The sequence below is a fragment of the Gossypium arboreum genome, chromosome 11, assembly GCF_025698485.1.
Source record: "Gossypium arboreum isolate Shixiya-1 chromosome 11, ASM2569848v2, whole genome shotgun sequence".
Classification (NCBI taxonomy): domain Eukaryota; kingdom Viridiplantae; phylum Streptophyta; class Magnoliopsida; order Malvales; family Malvaceae; genus Gossypium; species Gossypium arboreum.
This window is the reverse complement of record NC_069080.1, coordinates 110348861-110367130: the sequence shown is the minus strand read 5'-3', so window position 1 is coordinate 110367130 and position 18270 is coordinate 110348861. Positions and strand designations below refer to the sequence as shown.

General features: G+C 34.4%; 1 protein-coding gene and 1 pseudogene across 1 annotated transcript; one reads left to right on the top strand and one right to left on the bottom strand.

Moving 5' to 3' along the window:
- Positions 1-4666: 4666 nt before the first annotated feature.
- LOC108465418 (germin-like protein subfamily 1 member 7) lies at positions 4667-5566 on the bottom strand (annotated as a pseudogene).
- Positions 5567-6700: 1134 nt separating this feature from the next.
- Positions 6701-11627, top strand: LOC128284149 (germin-like protein subfamily 1 member 14). The gene is made up of 3 exons (XM_053021851.1): positions 6701-6854; positions 6971-7264; positions 11300-11627. The coding sequence occupies exons 1-3, from the start codon at positions 6731-6733 to the stop codon at positions 11563-11565; spliced, it is 684 nt and encodes a 227-aa protein (XP_052877811.1). The 5' UTR covers positions 6701-6730; the 3' UTR covers positions 11566-11627.
- The last annotated feature ends 6643 nt before the right edge of the window (positions 11628-18270 follow it).

The window sequence follows — 18270 nt, the reverse complement described above, 5'->3', positions numbered from 1 at the left end:
TGCATCTTGAATTGGTCTTAAATGTTGAGTTGAATCCAATATATTATAGGGTTTTTAGTGAGCTTTTAACTAATTTTAGCTGATTTGGAACTTTTAACTCAAAATTTCCAAAATAGAATGTGATTTTGGTATCGTTTTTAACATCGATATCAATACCTAGGCCTAAAGTATCGATACCTTCATCAAAATTTGAATTTCTAGAATGCTATTTTGGTATTTCCTTTCTTGTTTTCTCTTCAACAAGCCATTTGGGCATCATTTAAATACTTTTACAAGCCAAGGATTTTGATTATGGAAGAAGGTCAATGAAGGATCTAAATGTCCTTTTGCTACTCATATGAGTAAAGATGCAAATTCTTTACATATGAATGCTATGAAAAGTTATCTCGATCTTTGTAATTCCTTCCAAAATATTGAGAGGATTATTGAGAAACAAAATTCTGAACAAGTTGCAAGAAATCGGCTATAGATTAAGGTGTCAATAGATGCTGTTAAGTCACTTGTATTTCAAGCTTGTGCCTTTAAGGGACGCGATGAAGCACAAGATTCAGGATATCGAGGTAACTTTCTTGAACTAATAAAACTCTTGGCTTCTTATAATGAAGATGTGTGGGCAATTATCTTAGAAAATGTCCCTTAAAATGCACAGTATGTCAGTCCGACTATTTTAAAGGACATTCTTTCTATTTTGGCGAGTAAAATTTAGGGATTTATTCGAGAAGATGTTGGAGATTCAAACTTTTCTAGTTTAAGTCAGGCACACATTTAACAGTCACAATTTAGCATATTCATATTCTTGAATTCCTATCAGCCCCACAATCATAATGAAACACAACCCCACAACCTAAAGTCCTTAATTTTTTTAAAGTGGAATCATTTAGTTTCACATCTCCAATTTACGAATGATACCATTTTATTCTTAAGGGTGGAAAAGGATGTGGTAAGGAATACTAAGTACATTCTTCGCTATTTTGAAATTTTTCTAGATTAAGTATTAATTTTCGGAAGTCATGCTTAGTGGGATTTGGAACTGAAGAGGAGTTCTTATTTAGAATGGTTACAGTATGTAAATGTAAGATAGGGGAATTGCTATTCAATTATTTGGGTATACCTTTAGGAGCTGATCCAAGGAAGATTTCTTCTTAGAATGGAATTGTGGAAGGAGTAGAGAGGAAACTATCGAACTGAAAATGTAGATCTCTCTCTTGGGCAAGCAAAATTGTGCTTATTAATACTGTGTTATCCTCTTTTCCTATCTATTTTATGTCAATATTTCAAGCTCCTATTGCAGTGGTCAATAAGATTAACAAAATTAGAAGGAATTTTTTATTGGGTAGTGTAGGTGGAAGGAGGAAAATGGTGAAGGTAAAGTGGAAATAGATTTGTTTGCCAAAGGAAAAAGAGGGCGTGGGTGTGGTGGATTTCAGGGTCAAAAATAAGTCACTCATGGCCAAATAGAGCTGAAGATTCGAGATGGACAGAGGAGCTTTGTGGAGAAAAATTATTGTTGCGAAGTATGGTTCCCCCGTGTAACAATGGCAATTTAGAACGAGCAATTTAAAAGATATGCCGGTGGTTTGGAGGGGTATTGTGGAGAATGCGAAAGACTCAAAAGTGGTTAAATGGATGGGGAATGAGTCTTTTCGTTGGCTGGTGGGGAACTGTTATATGGATTTGTTCTAGGAGGATATTTGTTGTGGTGACAAGCCTCTGAGAGTGGAATTTCCAAGGCTGTTTCATTTAACCATGAATAAGAAAGAGTTGGTAAAAAACTTTTCGATTTTAAATAGGTTTAATGAGGATAATTGAGCAAGGAGTTGAATATGGTCGTCCGTTTAAAGGAAGCTGTTAGCAGTAATGTGTTGATACCTGAGGAGGAGGATAGATTAATTTGGATTCATGATAGCAATAGGGTGTTTTGGTAAAGAAATTAACAGAATTATTGATAAAAGAAGATTTGGTTAACATTAGTTTTGCTTATGATAAGATTTGGAAGTTAAAGGTGCCTCCTAGAGTGAGAAGTTTCCTATGGTTGGTTTCAATAGATCGACTTCCTACTAAGGAGTTCCTAATTAGAAGAGGTGTGAAGATTAGCCAAATGAAGAGTGGATGCTCTTGGTGCAGTAGAGAACCGGAGAAAGAGGTGCATCTCCTTTTCTGATGCAAATTCATTGAGGGACTTTGGAGAAAAAATTTTGAATGGTGGAAGGTGGAATGGAGCGGTTTGCTGGTCGGTGTGGCTAGCAAGGAACGAGTTGGTGTTTGATAAAAAGTGGCCTACAACATCCAGTTTGGTTTTTCATTCAAAGTTGTGGGCTTTGATGTGGATTAGATCGGTGAATGATGAATTAAGAGTGGATGAGAGAATTTGGTGGTTTTGTCTATATAGAAGCTAGAGTGATATTAGAAAATCTGGGTTTAGTGGTAGGTTTTGGTGTCCTCTGAGTGTTGGTTGGGTAAAATTTAATGTTTGTAGTATGGAGATTGATGATAAAGTCAGGTGTGGAGGGGTGTTAAGAGATTCGACTGGGGTGGCAAGGGCATTATTTTTTGGACTATTTGTACTGAAAGACTTCTTCGCAGCTGAGATGGGTGCGATTAGCATGGCTTTGGATTTGTTTTTAGCGATGGGCTGGAAAGGTAAAAGTTCTTTAATCATTGAAGTTCGATCCATTGAGGTGTTTAGTTGGGTTGAGAACAAAGGTTCGAGACCGTGGTTGCTGTATACTTTCTTTAAGGAAATTGAAATCAGGTTGTCTAGAGTTAGCAATGTTTCCTTCTCGAAAGCAGAGAAGCACGGTAATAAGATGGCATTTACGCTGGCTTGCAGGTTTGAAAAGGCCGGGTATGTTTAAGGCATGGTGGTGATTTTTTGGTATGATGTAGTTGTGTTCCTACTGGTGTGTTTGTAAGCTATTATGTGGTTTTATGGGGTGCTTTGTGTAGCTTTTTGTTTTGTTTTGAGGATTGTTCAACAGACAGGGTTTTTTGGGATTTTTGTGGGTTATTGTTTGCTATTATCTGTTTGAGTTTGGTTTTTTGATCTTGGGTTAAGGTTGTATTCGTTGGGGAAATTTTGTATCTTGTTTAATGTTAGCATTTCTTGCAAATGTTGAAATTTGTAATATCTTGATTAAGCCAAAAAAAAAAACATTAGACTTCAAAACTCCCTCTATATAGGGATCGCACCGAACATCAAATTTGTTTTTAACCACACAACAGTCTTGGACACATAAGCTTGAGTCATCCTAAAAAGTCCACTCATTAATGACACCCCCCTCTTTAACTGCCTTTAGCCAGTAGTAAGCCATCATTTTAGTTGGAAATATTGAAACCAGAGAATCTGATTTACTTGGAAACTTACTTTTGTGAAATCGGCCATTGATATTTTCCTTAATTTTATGTGAAATAGTATATTAGTCTCTTAATTTTCCCCACTTTAGCATCTAAATAGTTTCAATTAGAATAAAATAGTTTTTCATTCTTCAAATTCTTCAAGGTATCAATTCCAAAACATATATCATTAATCCAATTTTTTCCCAATGACTAGAAATTGCATGACTGAAGAAAAAAAACAATGGAGTTGTCGGTCGATATCTCACCCAAACATGAAACAATGTCCAAAAGGAATCAGGATGGATTTGAAAGTTTTCATACTCCTATCATAGGTCACAAACTCAATGGAAACAACTATATTCTACCTTCCCAATCAATTAAAATGTTCATTTGTGGTCGAGGAAAAATATTTTTAGTTGAATAACATTTTTTTATATGCTTCTGTGCCCCTTGTTTATTGTATAAAATGTTCTTAGCCTTTCAAAGAAAGAAAATTAAAGTAAAATTTTGTCAGAAATACCTGATAAGCAATCTGGACTTGCAGGTTGTGATATGAAATGCTTTGCTCAATAACTTTCAACATATCATTCACTAGATGTATGTTTTTCAAAGCACAAGATCTTGGGACACAGATAAACCACCTTCACGCCTGGATAATTTGAACCTCCATACCCTTGTCTAACCATTCCTTCATCCCTTTCGGCAATTCCTTGTGTCTTGAATATGATATTATACATCTTGAATGTGCAGGAAACTGGTTATATATATATATATATATATATATATATATAAAAGAAATAACTTAGAGAGACATAACAAACCAATTTTTATATTATTCAACTCATTCATGTGTTTCGCTTTATTCTAAGTTAAAATGTCTAGCCATTTGATTGTGAAAGCACATCTTTGTTGATGATAAATAGAATAGAGATAGGCTAGTTGGAACCATAAAAAACTTCAATTCTATTTAGATATCGAAAAAAACTTAATAGATTAATAAATATAATTAATTAAGCAATTTCAATTTAATAAGAATTTTGATTTTAATGGCAATAAAAACAATATAAATTTTATTTTAATAAAAAATTAAATAATTTAAATTTTATCATAAACTAACTTTTTAAGTCCATAAGAAATCAACTCGTTCTATCAATTTAATATAAGAATTCAATCGTAGTGATTCATTCATATCCCTAAACGAAGGTCTGAAGTCCAAACTTCAAACTAAAAATAAATTGTAATTGCAAGACTCCATATGGTATGACAAAAATAATATTACGACAAAGTTACAATAAGCTAAGGTACATGAGAAACCTCTTTATCTTTTTATTTTTCTTTCAACTAAATTCAACGTCAAAAATAAGTTAAACATCATCCAAACAATTAGCTACTAAGTAAGGTTCATGGGGTTTAGAAGTATCCCCTAGTTGTTGTCCCACCAGAACCGGGACTGAAGTTGTTTAACGATATTTTGATCCAGCTGGAAGGCCTTGGCAAGAACATCAGGATTGATGGCCGGGTCAGAGCCAAACACTGCATTTGCAATGGTGATCACCCCTGGGTTTTGGCTACTGAGAGCAGCAAAGGCAACCGCATTCGTACTCCCTATGTTGAACTGGAAGTGAATCATACCTTCGGGGAAAACGAATACATCTCCGGGGTAAAGGACTTTGGTGAAGAGACGGTTATCCGTGTTCGATGTGACAAAACCGACGGATAGTGTGCCCTCCACAACGACTAGAATTTCGGTGGCACGAGGGTGAGTGTGAGGAGGGTTTAGGCCACCGTAAGGTGCATAGTCAATTCGAACAAGAGATATGCCGAGAGTGTTAAGTCCAGGTATTTGTTGAACATTGGCTGGAGTGACCATTGATCCTACTTGGTTTGATGTATTTCCAGGAATGTTGAGGCCAGGCAGGAAGAAGTCTTCTGCGGTTGCAAGCTTGGGGTCCTTGCAGAACTTGCCATTAACGAAAACTGCATAAATGGAAAGAAAAGAGTTTACTACTTGGACACTTGTCCAATACTTGTACTTGCTATATTTCTCCACTTTTCAGAGTTAAAACGAATATATCGCAAAGATGAAATTTCAAAGAATTATAAGAACACACCACCGTCTTTAGTATCATTAATTGCTACACGAAATCTCAAGAGGGCCGGATCCAAGTGAGACAAGTTTGGAAGCCAAAGCCAAGAGGACAAATGCTACAAGGAATTGAACACCTTTCATTGTTGTAAGCAACAGTCCTGAACCTGATCAAATTGAGCTTCTAGGATTTGTTGCTTTATGAGGGGTGAGAAATCTGGTTTCAAAGCATGTCCATTTATAGATAGTAGTCACTGAACAGGTCCATTGTCATTTTATTTCTTTAACAATTCCATTTCAAAAAGGAAAATAAAAAAAGAGGTTTGCCAAGTCTGAAGTGATTACTGGTTTTTAAAGAAATCTGAAGGAATCATTCTTCAACTACTCTACACCTTCAACCTCGTCGAACTGGTCGTTTTTACATACCCAATGTCGTCTTAACTACTCTACTGACTTTGAATGTGTATATATATATATAAATATATAATATATATATATATACACAATTGATTAGCCTCTAGCAGTATTTCAAAGTTGCAGTGCTCCTATATATCCATAGAACGGTGAAAACTATATGCAGATTACATTTAATGCAACCGGGCTTTCATGAAGATGTCCATGCACGTGTATTTTCAGAGAGATATAAAACCACAAGTATTGAATCACTCCGAGGCGCTTTTCTTGCAAATACTTCTTACTTAATCAAGCAATTTTATTTGAATTAATTAATAGATGTTGAAGTGGTTAATAAGTTTACCGAAAAACAGTTTCTCTAATTTTTTAAAAATAAAATAAAATTTGAGATCACTAATTGCAAAAGGAGATGATAATGAGGGAAAAAGATCATGTCAAAGGTTTCAATAGTTAATCTCCCTCAACCCACAATGGCAGTCTCTTTCACACTTTAACCAAGCCCAGCTGCTGGCACTTTATGTTTAAACACTGCCAAATGGCAAAATGTTTCCAACTTGGATTATTGTTAACATTATTTTCATTGTATCTTGCATGAACAGGGTTGCCTGCCCGCCGCCTTAGCAACCTTGGATATCTCCTAAAGTCAACGTTCGAATGGACCAAGTTGTATTAAGTAATACAAAAGACATAATTTAATTACAGATTTGACTACTTCCATGACAATGATACTGATGTAAGCATTGGAAGTGGGAAGAGACAAGGGTAGTAGTTGAAGAACAATTCATCAGAAATGGAAAAACATAGACTAGCTCAAAGACTGTAATGTATAAATAGTCATGTTCTGCAGCAGAGTTCCTCATCCTCTCCAAAGCAATCAAAATTCCATTTATCACAATGAAAACTGCCCATTTCATCCTAATATTTTGTCTCTTGGCTCTGGCTTCCCCATTTGCCTATGCATCTGACCCTAGTCCTCTCCAAGATTTCTGCGTAGCCATCAATGACCCCAAGGATGCTGGTAAGTTTTGTTTTTATCTCTTCTTCTTAAACTTGACCTTCAAATAAAACATTCTACAACCTCTTCATGGCATGGTACATGAAATTATAACATTCTTCTTCTCGTCTCCACTCCAGTGTTTGTTAATGGGAAGTTCTGCAAGGACCCAAAGCTTGCTAAAGCACAAGACTTTTACTATTCAGGGCTCGACATCCCCAGAAACACATCAAATCCAGTGGGATCGACTGTTACTCCAGTTAATGTTGCTCAAATACCAGCGCTTAACACTCTTGGCATCTCATTGGTTCGAATTGATTACGCACCAAATGGTGGCCTAAACCCCCCTCATACTCACCCTCGTGCCACCGAAATCCTAGTCGTTGTGGAGGGCACACTCTACGTTGGCTTTGTGACATCCAACACCGATAATCGTCTCATTACCAAGGTTTTATACCCTGGGGATGTATTTGTTTTCCCAATTGGTCTCATTCACTTTCAATTCAATGTGGGAAAACCAATGCCGTTGCCTTCACGCTTTGAGTAGCCGAATCCCGTGTCATTACAGTAGCCAATGCAAAGGTTTGGATCAAATCCACCCATCAATCCCGATGTTCTCGTCAAGGCTTTCCAATTGGACAAGAATGTGGTGAAAATCTTGATCAAAATTCGGTGGGCTAACAATTAGGGTATAATTCAATTTGGATTCAAATTCACAATTTGTTTGCAATAATCTTTGACTTGTTTCCTTTTCTACAATAATAATTTTTTTGAAAGAATAAATATAAAATTATTTGCTTATGTTGCTGTAAGCTTCTTTGTTAAGTAATGAAATTTATTGTTTTCGTTATTGCTATTTTTACTTTCTTTTTTTTGATTAATAATTTGTTTTCAATTTTCATTTTTATGGTAGTACTGTAGATTCAATGCTTTTTAAATATAAAAATTTAAAAAAAAACTCTTTCAAATGATGTTAAATATAAAAACTTAAAATTTAATGTTATCTAAATTGGACTAGACCGACTGATCGGAGTGGGAACTGGTTAGGTATTAGGCCGACAAGACGTAAAAAATCAGTTGGCTTAAAATTGGTATGGATTGCTTGAACTGAGCTAAAAAATAGTTTGAACTGATTTCTAATTGATCTAGGCAATTGATTTCTAGAACAACTAATCCGATCGATTCAAAGTAAATAAATTATTGAAAAATAAAAAAAATATAAAAAACGAATCAACCTCCAGTTCAGCGGATTTTTTAGCCCGGTTTAACCAGTTCATACTAACTTGCAGGTCAACTAATTTTTTACCTCTCATCGGATCGATACCCTAACTAGTTCTTGACCCAATCTATCTGGTCCAGTTTAAATAGAATTAAATTTTAGCATTTCTTATGTTTTTAAAATAGTTTTTAAAACATCTTTTTATCTTTTATTTTTAAATAGTTTTTTTAAAACTTATATATACTTTTTATTTTTTATGTTTTTAAATAGTTTCCTTAATGATTTGACTTTTTCTTTTCTTGTGTTTTAAGCTATATTTATTATGTACCCGTATTCCACTTAAAGAGGAAAAATTGTTGAGCACTTTAGCGACAACCATTCCTTAGCTGATTCAACTATAGGAACATAAGCAAGTATGAGCATTAATTGGTGCAAGAAGTTTCTATTTGGAATGCAAGGTTAGGTCAATCCTGCATGAAGTTCGACTATAGGAACATAAGCTAGTAATGTTTTTTTTTTCCCTTTAAATATACAATTTTTTCGTTGAAAGGTAATTTTCTTAATTATCATATCCTACTTCTCAAATCAAGCAATGCAGTTCAACACACCTTAAAAAAGCAACATTGGATTACATAAACCAGATTATAATAGATTACATGAATAATAAAAGAACCACTCCATCACTACTAGAAAATAGAAAACATGACACCCCTAAAGCATGTTGCTTTTGCCAAAGAGTGAGCTATCTCATTAGCCACTCAAAACACCATAGAGAAAGCCACTTCTTCAATCTTATTTAATGACCAGTTTTATCTTACTTTTTTAGTTTAAGTTAAGGGCACATTTAACGGTTACAATTTTAGTATCTTTAGAATCTTGAAATCCTATCAGCCCCACAATCATAATGCAACATACTCTCTCAACCTGAAGTCCCTAGTTTCTTGAAAATGGAATAGTCAACATTAAACTTCTAAGCTCCTTTTACATGGAGATCCCACCGAATATTGAAATTACTTTAACACACAACAACATTGGACACATATGATTAAGTCATCCTTGCAAGTCCACTTATTAACGAAAACCCCTTCCTTAACTGCCTTTAGCCAATGGTAAGCCATCGTTCTAGCTAGAAATTTAAAAATTAGAGAATATGAAAAATAAATTATTTTTTAAAAAAAATATGAACTTTTAAAGGGTAAGAACCAAATTGACAAAAAAAATTGTAAATATTGAGGTCTAAAAATATTATTTTACCTTTGACAATGTTAACTTTAACGGGAAAATTAAACAAAGGAACTAAAATTTTTAAATAAAAAAGCATGGAAATTTAAAATATAGGGACTAAATTTTAAAATTTGAAAGAGTACAAGAACCTTTGACATATTTAAATTTAAATATTAGAAAGGGAATTATGAATAGATATAAAATGTTAATGTAATTAGATAAAATTGTAAAGGAGGTCCAAACATGCCTAATCACTTTGATTAATCCAGAAGTGGAATATATCATATACCTAATCACTTGATTTTGACTGGGTAAAGTCTGTATATTCGATTTTGGACAACATTGGATAAGCCTACACCAAATTTACCACTTTCTTAATATATCAAACTCTTTGCTATTGCATCATATCGTACCTGTTAGTTCATGGCGTTGCTGACTAGCAATAAACTTGTATTAAACAAAGCGGTGTGATCGCTCAAACTAATATGATTCGAAGTCTGCGAGGTAACTGAAGCCTTGAAGTTTATTCTGTACTAGGAAAAATTCAAGTCTTTAATTAGGCTTAAAAAATATTTTATTACAAAGTTGGCAACGAATTGGATCAGTGATTAATTCAAAGCTCATTTTTGGGTACTTGAAGTGATCAACAGACTTGGAAAGTTTCGCTCTTGCATGCATGCTTCATTGAACTTGCAAGAAATTGACAATGTTGTGGATGTGATAAGCACAGATGTCAGAACAAATGAACATGCCAGAATAGACTATGTCAACTGAGATCGTATAACATGTTGATTACAGACAAAATCAGAAGCCTTTAATCAAGCTTAAGTTTTTGTCTCCATAGCATTTCCTTGATCATGCTAACTAAAAGAATGACCGAGTTTAGTTTTACATTCAAAACTGCCGGCTGCTTGCAGCAACTCCAAATCTAAATTAAATTATCCCCACAATCTGAATAAAAAATTACATATATATATATATATATATATTTGTTTGCCTAAGGCCAGATGGAATTATTTTTGAGTTCATATTTGATGCAATATATATATTTGAAAGAAGTATTTTACAAGAAAACTTTCTTGTCACTAGCAAATTATAAGATAACAATGTATTTTCAGCACCTCCTTTTCCCATCAACTTTAGTCTGAGAAGGAAAAGTCAAAGCCTGGATAAGAAAATGTTTAGAACTGCGAGTGAATTAAGACCAATTCCACGACATATATTGAAATGATGTACGAGGAGAACAGAACTAGAAAGTGTACTGGTTGAAGAATGATTCACCTCCTAATAAGAAATAACTAATTGTGAAGGCAAACGCCTAGTCTTGACGTTCTTGATGAAAGGCAAATCAGGACGAGTTCTTTTGTTTCAATGCCTATATATAGACCTGTTTGCCATGCAGGATTTCCCACCCCTCTCCCAATTGGTAGCATACATTTCGTGCTTGCACATCAATTATGATGAAACGACTTTAACTTTTCGTTGCAGCTTTTGCCATCTTGGCCTTCAGTCCCTTATTAACCTCAGCTTCTGATCCCAGCCCCCTGCAAGACTTCTGTGTAGCCATCAATGACACCAAGAATGGTGGTACTTCTCAGTACTCTCTTGTTGACTAGTATCTTTAAGTCCATAATTATGCAAGACGCTAGAGCCTTTGATCTGAAGTAACATGTTCTTCATAAGAATTCATACTTTTGCATGGATTCACTATATTGACTAACCTTACTTTATTTCATGCAGTGTTTGTAAATGGAAAGTTCTGCAAGGACCCAAAGCTTGCCAATGCAGAAGACTTCTTCTATTCAGGGCTTAATATCCCTAGAAACACCTCAAATCCGGTTGGATCAACTGTGACTCCTGTCAATGTGGCACAAATACCGGGACTTAGCACTCGGCATATCTCTAGTCCGAATTGACTATGCTCCATATGGTGGCCTAAACCCTCCTCACACGCACCCTCGTGCAACGGAGATCCTTGTGGTTTTGGAAGGCACACTTTATGTCGGTTTTGTTACATCCAACACAGATAACCGCCTCATCACCAAAGTCCTAAACCCTGGTGATGTGTTTGTTTTCCCTGTCGGTCTCATCCACTTCCAATTCAATATCGGGAATACCAAAGCAGTTGCATTTGCTGGTCTCAGCAGCCAAAATCCAGGAGTTATCACGATTGCAAATGCAGTATTTGGCTCTAACCCTCCCATTAATCTTGATGTTCTCACTAAGGCCTTCCAGTTGGACAAGAATATTGTTACCTATCTCCAATCCAAATTTTGGTGGGACAACAATTAGTTCATTTAAATATATGGGAATAAAATTTCTTCAATCATAAGAAGTTATGATTGTTTTGTTCTAAATAATGTGTGTTTTATTAATAATGTGCCTGATCTGATGGTTATGGCATGGTTTCTAGTCTGCTAGTCTACTTGCAATGTTAAGAGCTAGTGACTCATGTTTCATGTTAAGTTTTATCTGTCTTGCATTTTGTATTAAGATTTGCTTAGTTGCTAATTTTCTCGATAGTGATTATTTTAAATTGGTGTTACAACCTCCCACTTAGCATATCACGTGGTGTTTTCGTTGTTAATAGTTTCTTATGAGCTATAATATTAGGTCATTTTGTAAGTTATATTTTTAAAAAATTATGTATACTTTATTACGAGAATTATGACTCATCATAGTATATTTATAATTAACTTAATTATTTTTCTACTAATTTTTTATTTATTAAAAACTATACATTTTAGAATTAACCAATTTTACTCATTATTATTTATAATTATTAATCTTTATTGGTTAATAAATCATGGGTGAATCTTATATATCATATACATCAATTAAATTATACTAACAAATGGTTGGAAAAAGTAGCCCTAGACATTTTCCCTAAGAATTTGGATTGAGTTTGAATCTTAGGGCCATTATTGTTGGGAAAGTTTACGTGAATATTAGCCCCAACCCAAGCAAAATTAGGCTCAAACCTTAAAATCAATTAAATTATTATATTTGTATGTCTCATTATTGTATGTCAAAAAATTTAGAGTAAATTATATCGTTAGTCACTCTAAATAGGGCTCGTCTCTAATTTGGTCACCCCAATTTTTTTATTTTGTAAATTTAGTCACCCAAAAAAGAAATTTATCAAATTGGTCACTCCACTAATAAATGGTAATGGAAGACTTACGGTGCATTTATATGAAAAATTTTGGAGTCACCAAAATAGGAATGACCCTTATTTTGAGTGATTAATAGGTAGTTTACACAAATTTTAGCGTGACTAACGTGGAAATTCACCATTAAAATTTTGTTACCATTTAACGGTGGTGTTGAGGCAAATATTTGATATCGTTGCAATTTGCCAATGGAAATACCCACTTCCATCACCACTGCATCAAAGAAAGTAGCTTGCCATATTTGAAAGTTGTCAATTTATTGAAATAAATTTTTAGGTTGTGTTATATTGTGGGATTATTCAAGTCCATCAATGATTATCAATTCACTTAGAGAAGCATATCCTAAGGATCGGATCGGATCGAGTGTACCAAATTCCTTGAATTAAGGATGTTAGATTGAGACAAAACTTGAAACTTATCTTCCAACAACCCAACTTACTTTGGTCATTGTTATAATATTCTATTTAGCTATTTTAGTTGTTGTCAAGAAGGGATTGTGGTTAATCTTTGGTATGCTAGCAAGTCTCAAAAAGTCCTATATATTTGAGAGACTTGAATAGGTTTATGTACTAAGTTTTTGAGAGATGGAACACCCCGATACTCAACTCGATCATCGGGTCTGAGTTATAAGGTTCCACATTCATTGTCAGAGCAATTACGATCAAATTACAAATTGTTAAACATTCAAATATAACTAAAACATGTGTATAACACGATACATCATCATTTTCGAATCTTATACGAGTTTATGAAAGCTCTTTTGTTAACCCAAGGTCGAAAAAAAACCTAATTGTAAGGATTCCAAAATTTTAGGTTGACATCAAAATGCCAAGGGTTCCTTGTTGCGACACAAATCTCTGTTTGGTGCTTGTCGTGACTTCAAAGCAACAGTGTCATCGCAAGAACCTTGCTTTGTTTCTCGTCGCGATGTTAGAAGTTCATCATCATAACGTGACAATCTATTTCTTCCAAAATCAACTTGTTTACAAGTTAAAAGGGACCTAAAATCACATATATACATTTTAATACAACCAATTCATATATATCCCACACCAACTAGAATTCATTTCAACACAAGTTTAAATAATTAACAAAAGACCATATCATATGTAACTTAACATTTGAGACTTTTAGCCTAAGCTTCCTAGGTACATGCCCAAAAGACCAAAATGAGTCACTTTATACAAAATTTGTGGGGTTGGAAACTATAGTCTGGATGCTGGCTTCAAATCTTGAGGCTTCAAAAATCACCTAAACTTGCGCACGGAGAAAATAGCCTCTACACTGAGTAATAGGGCTCAATGGTACATTTAGGATCCAATATATAATTACAAGAATTAACATTACAATTCAATATAAAACATGCTTATATGCACATATTAATCAAAAAATTTCATGATCTAAGGCGACAAGAAAATTATAACCATCAACTTACATATGTACACATACTTATATTGAGTCCAACATAACCTTACCAATATTTCATTATTTATAACTAGTTTCAACCTATTTAGCCATTAACATTCAATCAATTCATACCAATTTCATACTTTTTGAATCGCCTCTGGAATCTAATGACTTATTCGTATTCATTTTGGCCTTCAGGGCTCATTTTCAGTTAGAATCACAATATAACTATATATCTTATTTATTTCAATTCACATAACTAAAAGTTTAGCTCGATAGTATTAAACATTACTTTATCCGAATCATTTACTAACTTCTTATATGTAGCCCCTATTAACTTGACTCAAACTCAGATGAATACTCAATATCATCCAACTAACACACCAAACTAGCACCGAAGTGCATCACCGGATAAACTGAAATACGGTAAACTAGCATGAATGTGAATAATGGCGCACGAAGCACATTCTGGAGTAAAAAGCGCATATCTAGCACATGATATGCATCCTGGGGCATAAGCACATAATCCCATACTCAATCCAATCTATGGCATCCCAACTAATTAATAGGGTATTCAATTCTATTTACAATTTAGTACGATCACTAAACATATTCACTGTCACAACTCAATTTATTAACATAACATAGGCAATTCATATCATTTACCATATGTCTTCACTCAAATCCCATAATACATATCATAGTTCAAGCAATTCATGTTATTTTACAATTTATTCATTTTAGTCCTCTATTTGAAATTCAAATTCAAGCTCAATTTAGTAGTTTAATTTATCACTAAATACTCAACTTGAAACTCCCATATACGATTTACATGAAATGCAATAAATTAAAATGGCCATAAATCATAAATGTACAAACCTAAATTTTACGCATCACTAATCAACAATTTTTGCTTTTTCTTTCCCTTTCAAGGATTCGATCTTTGTCTTTAGCTATGAATAATCATAAAACATATCACATTATCAAATTTTAGCCAAATCAAAATCAAATACCAAATTTCGTTACATCTAACACAGATAACGCCTCATCACCAAAGTCCTAAACCACGGTGATGTGTTTGTTTTCCTGTCGATCTCATCCATTTCAGTTCAATATCGGAATACCAAAGTAGTTGCATTTGCTAGTCTTAGCACCAAAATCCAAGAGTTATCACGATTGCAAATGCGATTTGGCTCTAACCTCCTATTAATCCCGATGTTCTCACTAAGGCCTTCCAATTGGACAAGAATATTGTTACCTATCTCCAATCCAAATTTTGGTAGGACAACAATTAGTTCATTTAAATATATGGTGTAGACACTCAATTTTTCCTGGGCCCAGAAATAAGTCCAAAAACAAAAATATAATAAACCCCAAAAAAATGAAGTCCAAGTTCAGTCCAGAATTACAAATATAATTTGGCCCGATCAGAATGGCCCATTACTTGAAAAGATTTAAGGTCCATCTACAAGCTTGACTTATATGGAAATATAATCTTTAAGGATATGCAATCTTAGATATGATATGCAATCTTAGATATGATATGATATGATATGCAATCTTGAAGATATGATCTTGTAATCTTGGAGATTTAATTTGTAGATATCCTTTAATCTTATCCGTTGATGTAATTGATCCGTACCATTGGATTTGGGGAGGCTCAACTATAAATAGAGGCCTCTCCCTTCATTGTAAATGACTTGAGTTTTGGGAAGTAATAAGAATTCTTGAAAGCATTCACTCAAATTTCTCTCCCTCTTGCGTTCTTACTCTCTGTGGTTTGTTCTTATTTTATTCTTCGTCTATCTTAGTTTTTCAACCTTTTTTTTTATTTTTGTAACACCCCGTACCCGAGACCGTTGCCGGAGTCAGACACGAGGGGTTAACGGGCTTAATCCACTTACTTGCACAGTTCATTTTAAAAATTTCCAGACAGCCAGCTAACTGTGTCACTGTCACCTTAAAAATCATATCTTGAGTTCCACAACTCGAAAATCAGTTTCGTGATTTTTCCCTGAAACTAGACTCATATATGCATCTAAAATTTTTTTCTAGAATTTTGGTCGGGCCAATTAGTACAGTTTATTAGTTAAAGTCCCCATGTTACAGGGATCGACTACTCTGACCTTTGCACATTACAACTTGGATATCTCCCTGTACAGGGCTTCAATACTGATGCCGTTTGTTTCTAAAGAAATTAGACTCGAAAATAAATCTGTACATATATGGAATGACTTCTAATTATCTCTGGTCAATTTATAATGAATTTCCAAAGTCGGAACAGGGACTCCAGAAACTGTTCTGGCCCTGTCTCACGAAAACTTAAATATCTCTTAACATACTATTCATATGATCATTTCGTTATTTTCCTATGAAAATAGACTCGTCAAGGTTCGTTTAAATAATTTATTCACTATTTAATTCCATTCCTAATATTTTTAGTGATTTTTCACATCCACATCACTGCAGCTGTCAGCATCTGTCTTTAAGGTAGGCTTTACCTATTTCATAGTTTCCATGATTCAACTAGCCCTTTAACATAAATAGCACAAAATATGATCATGATTAACCATAATGGCTAATCGTTTCCAAACATTTCCATGCCTCTTAATGAACAACATACAATGATTATAATACCATGCCCAAAGTATACTTAAGCCATTTTCGCATGGCTATCCAAATTTACACAAAACCGAAAGGTACATGACCTACAACAAAAGGGTAATCCTATACATGCCATTTCAAAGTTCAACCAAAAATATAACAAAAGGAGCTTTGATAGTGTGGGCGACTTCGACTTCAAAAATCCCGAGTCCGATAGCTGAAGAACCAAAATCTATAAGACAGAGAATCAAAGAAACAGAGTAAGCATTTAATGCTTAGTAAGTTTGAGTCATGAATTTAGACACAACCAAAGTATAGCATTCATGTAGCTAAACAGATAATTTCATATGCACAAATTCTCAATATCATACTTACTTCACATTACCAACCCTTATATTCATACACAAAGATTAACTTAGCCAAAGGCCGGTAGCTCATTTATCAACTGAGCAAATACTTATTTGTAAGGGCTCGACTAATTCAAAGCACATACGAAACATACCTCATTGTTGGGATTTCACAAGCGTATTAACTGAAATTTTACAGCAAGATCATTCATTCCCGAATCACGTACCTTTGAGTTTAACCGAATATAGCTACTCGTTCAAATGCCTTCGGGACATAGCCCGGTTATAGTAACTCGCACAAATTCCTTTGGGACTTAACCCGGATTTAATAACTCGCACCATGCCTTCGGGCTTAGCCCGTAATTAGTAACTCGCACAAATGCCTTCGGATCTTAGTCCGGATTTAGTCACTTTGCACAAAGCCTTCGGGACTTAGCCCGGACATCATTCGAATAACCATGCACATTTATCAATAAATCATGACACATTCGTATTTCATTTTCGTTAGCAAAACTCTAACACGAGGCCCTTATCACACTTGCAATTTCGGCTCAATAGCCACACATAAAGAGCATGATTTTGATTTGCTTAAAACGTGATCTAATCAAATCATAATCTAAGTTCCATTACTCAAAACTTACCTCGAATGTTGTCGAACGGCTTCAACGGCTATTCGATCACTTTTCCTTTCCTTTATCCAACTGTGGTCCTCTAAGCTCTTGAGCTAATTCAAACAAATTTAACTTATTAAAGTCTCATTTTGCTAGCTTATGGCCGAATATGACAAGGAGTTTGATAGGTCATATGGCCACCTTTTAGCTCAAATACACAATGATCATACGCATTTTAATCACATCAAGCAATTTAATACAATTCATTCAACATCAAAAGAGAAGCTCAAGGTACTTAGCCCATATATACATTAGACATTAGAGTCATATATGTACGAAATCACGAATCGAATTCAACATACTAGCTAATATTTCCCTTAGTCAATTTTCTAAGTCAAGCTAAAGCCATCAATAGGCTACCTATGGTTTAACATACACATCAACTCATGTACTCATTCATGTGGCGAACATACACATCTATGCTAAGGCCGATTGCAACACTTAATACATTCTACAAGTATGGTCACTTGTATTGACTAAACACCATTTGTTTCAAGTTCAAACCTTGGCTAATACACATATATACACTATTAAAGCATCCTCTCCCTTTCCATTAATTCAACACATGCATTATCCATAATATACAAAATTATATTCGGCCTTAGCACACAACTTGCTAGCCGATTCTTCTCCATCTAGCAACTAATGCACATACGAGCTCATTTGTTAGACTCTACTTCATCTAACAACAACCTTATTTCTCTTCTATTTCCTACCATGGCCGAATGCTCAAGATACCTCAATATCAAAACTTTTAACTTGGGTTGCTTAAAGAGCTTGGTGATGAGTTCAAAT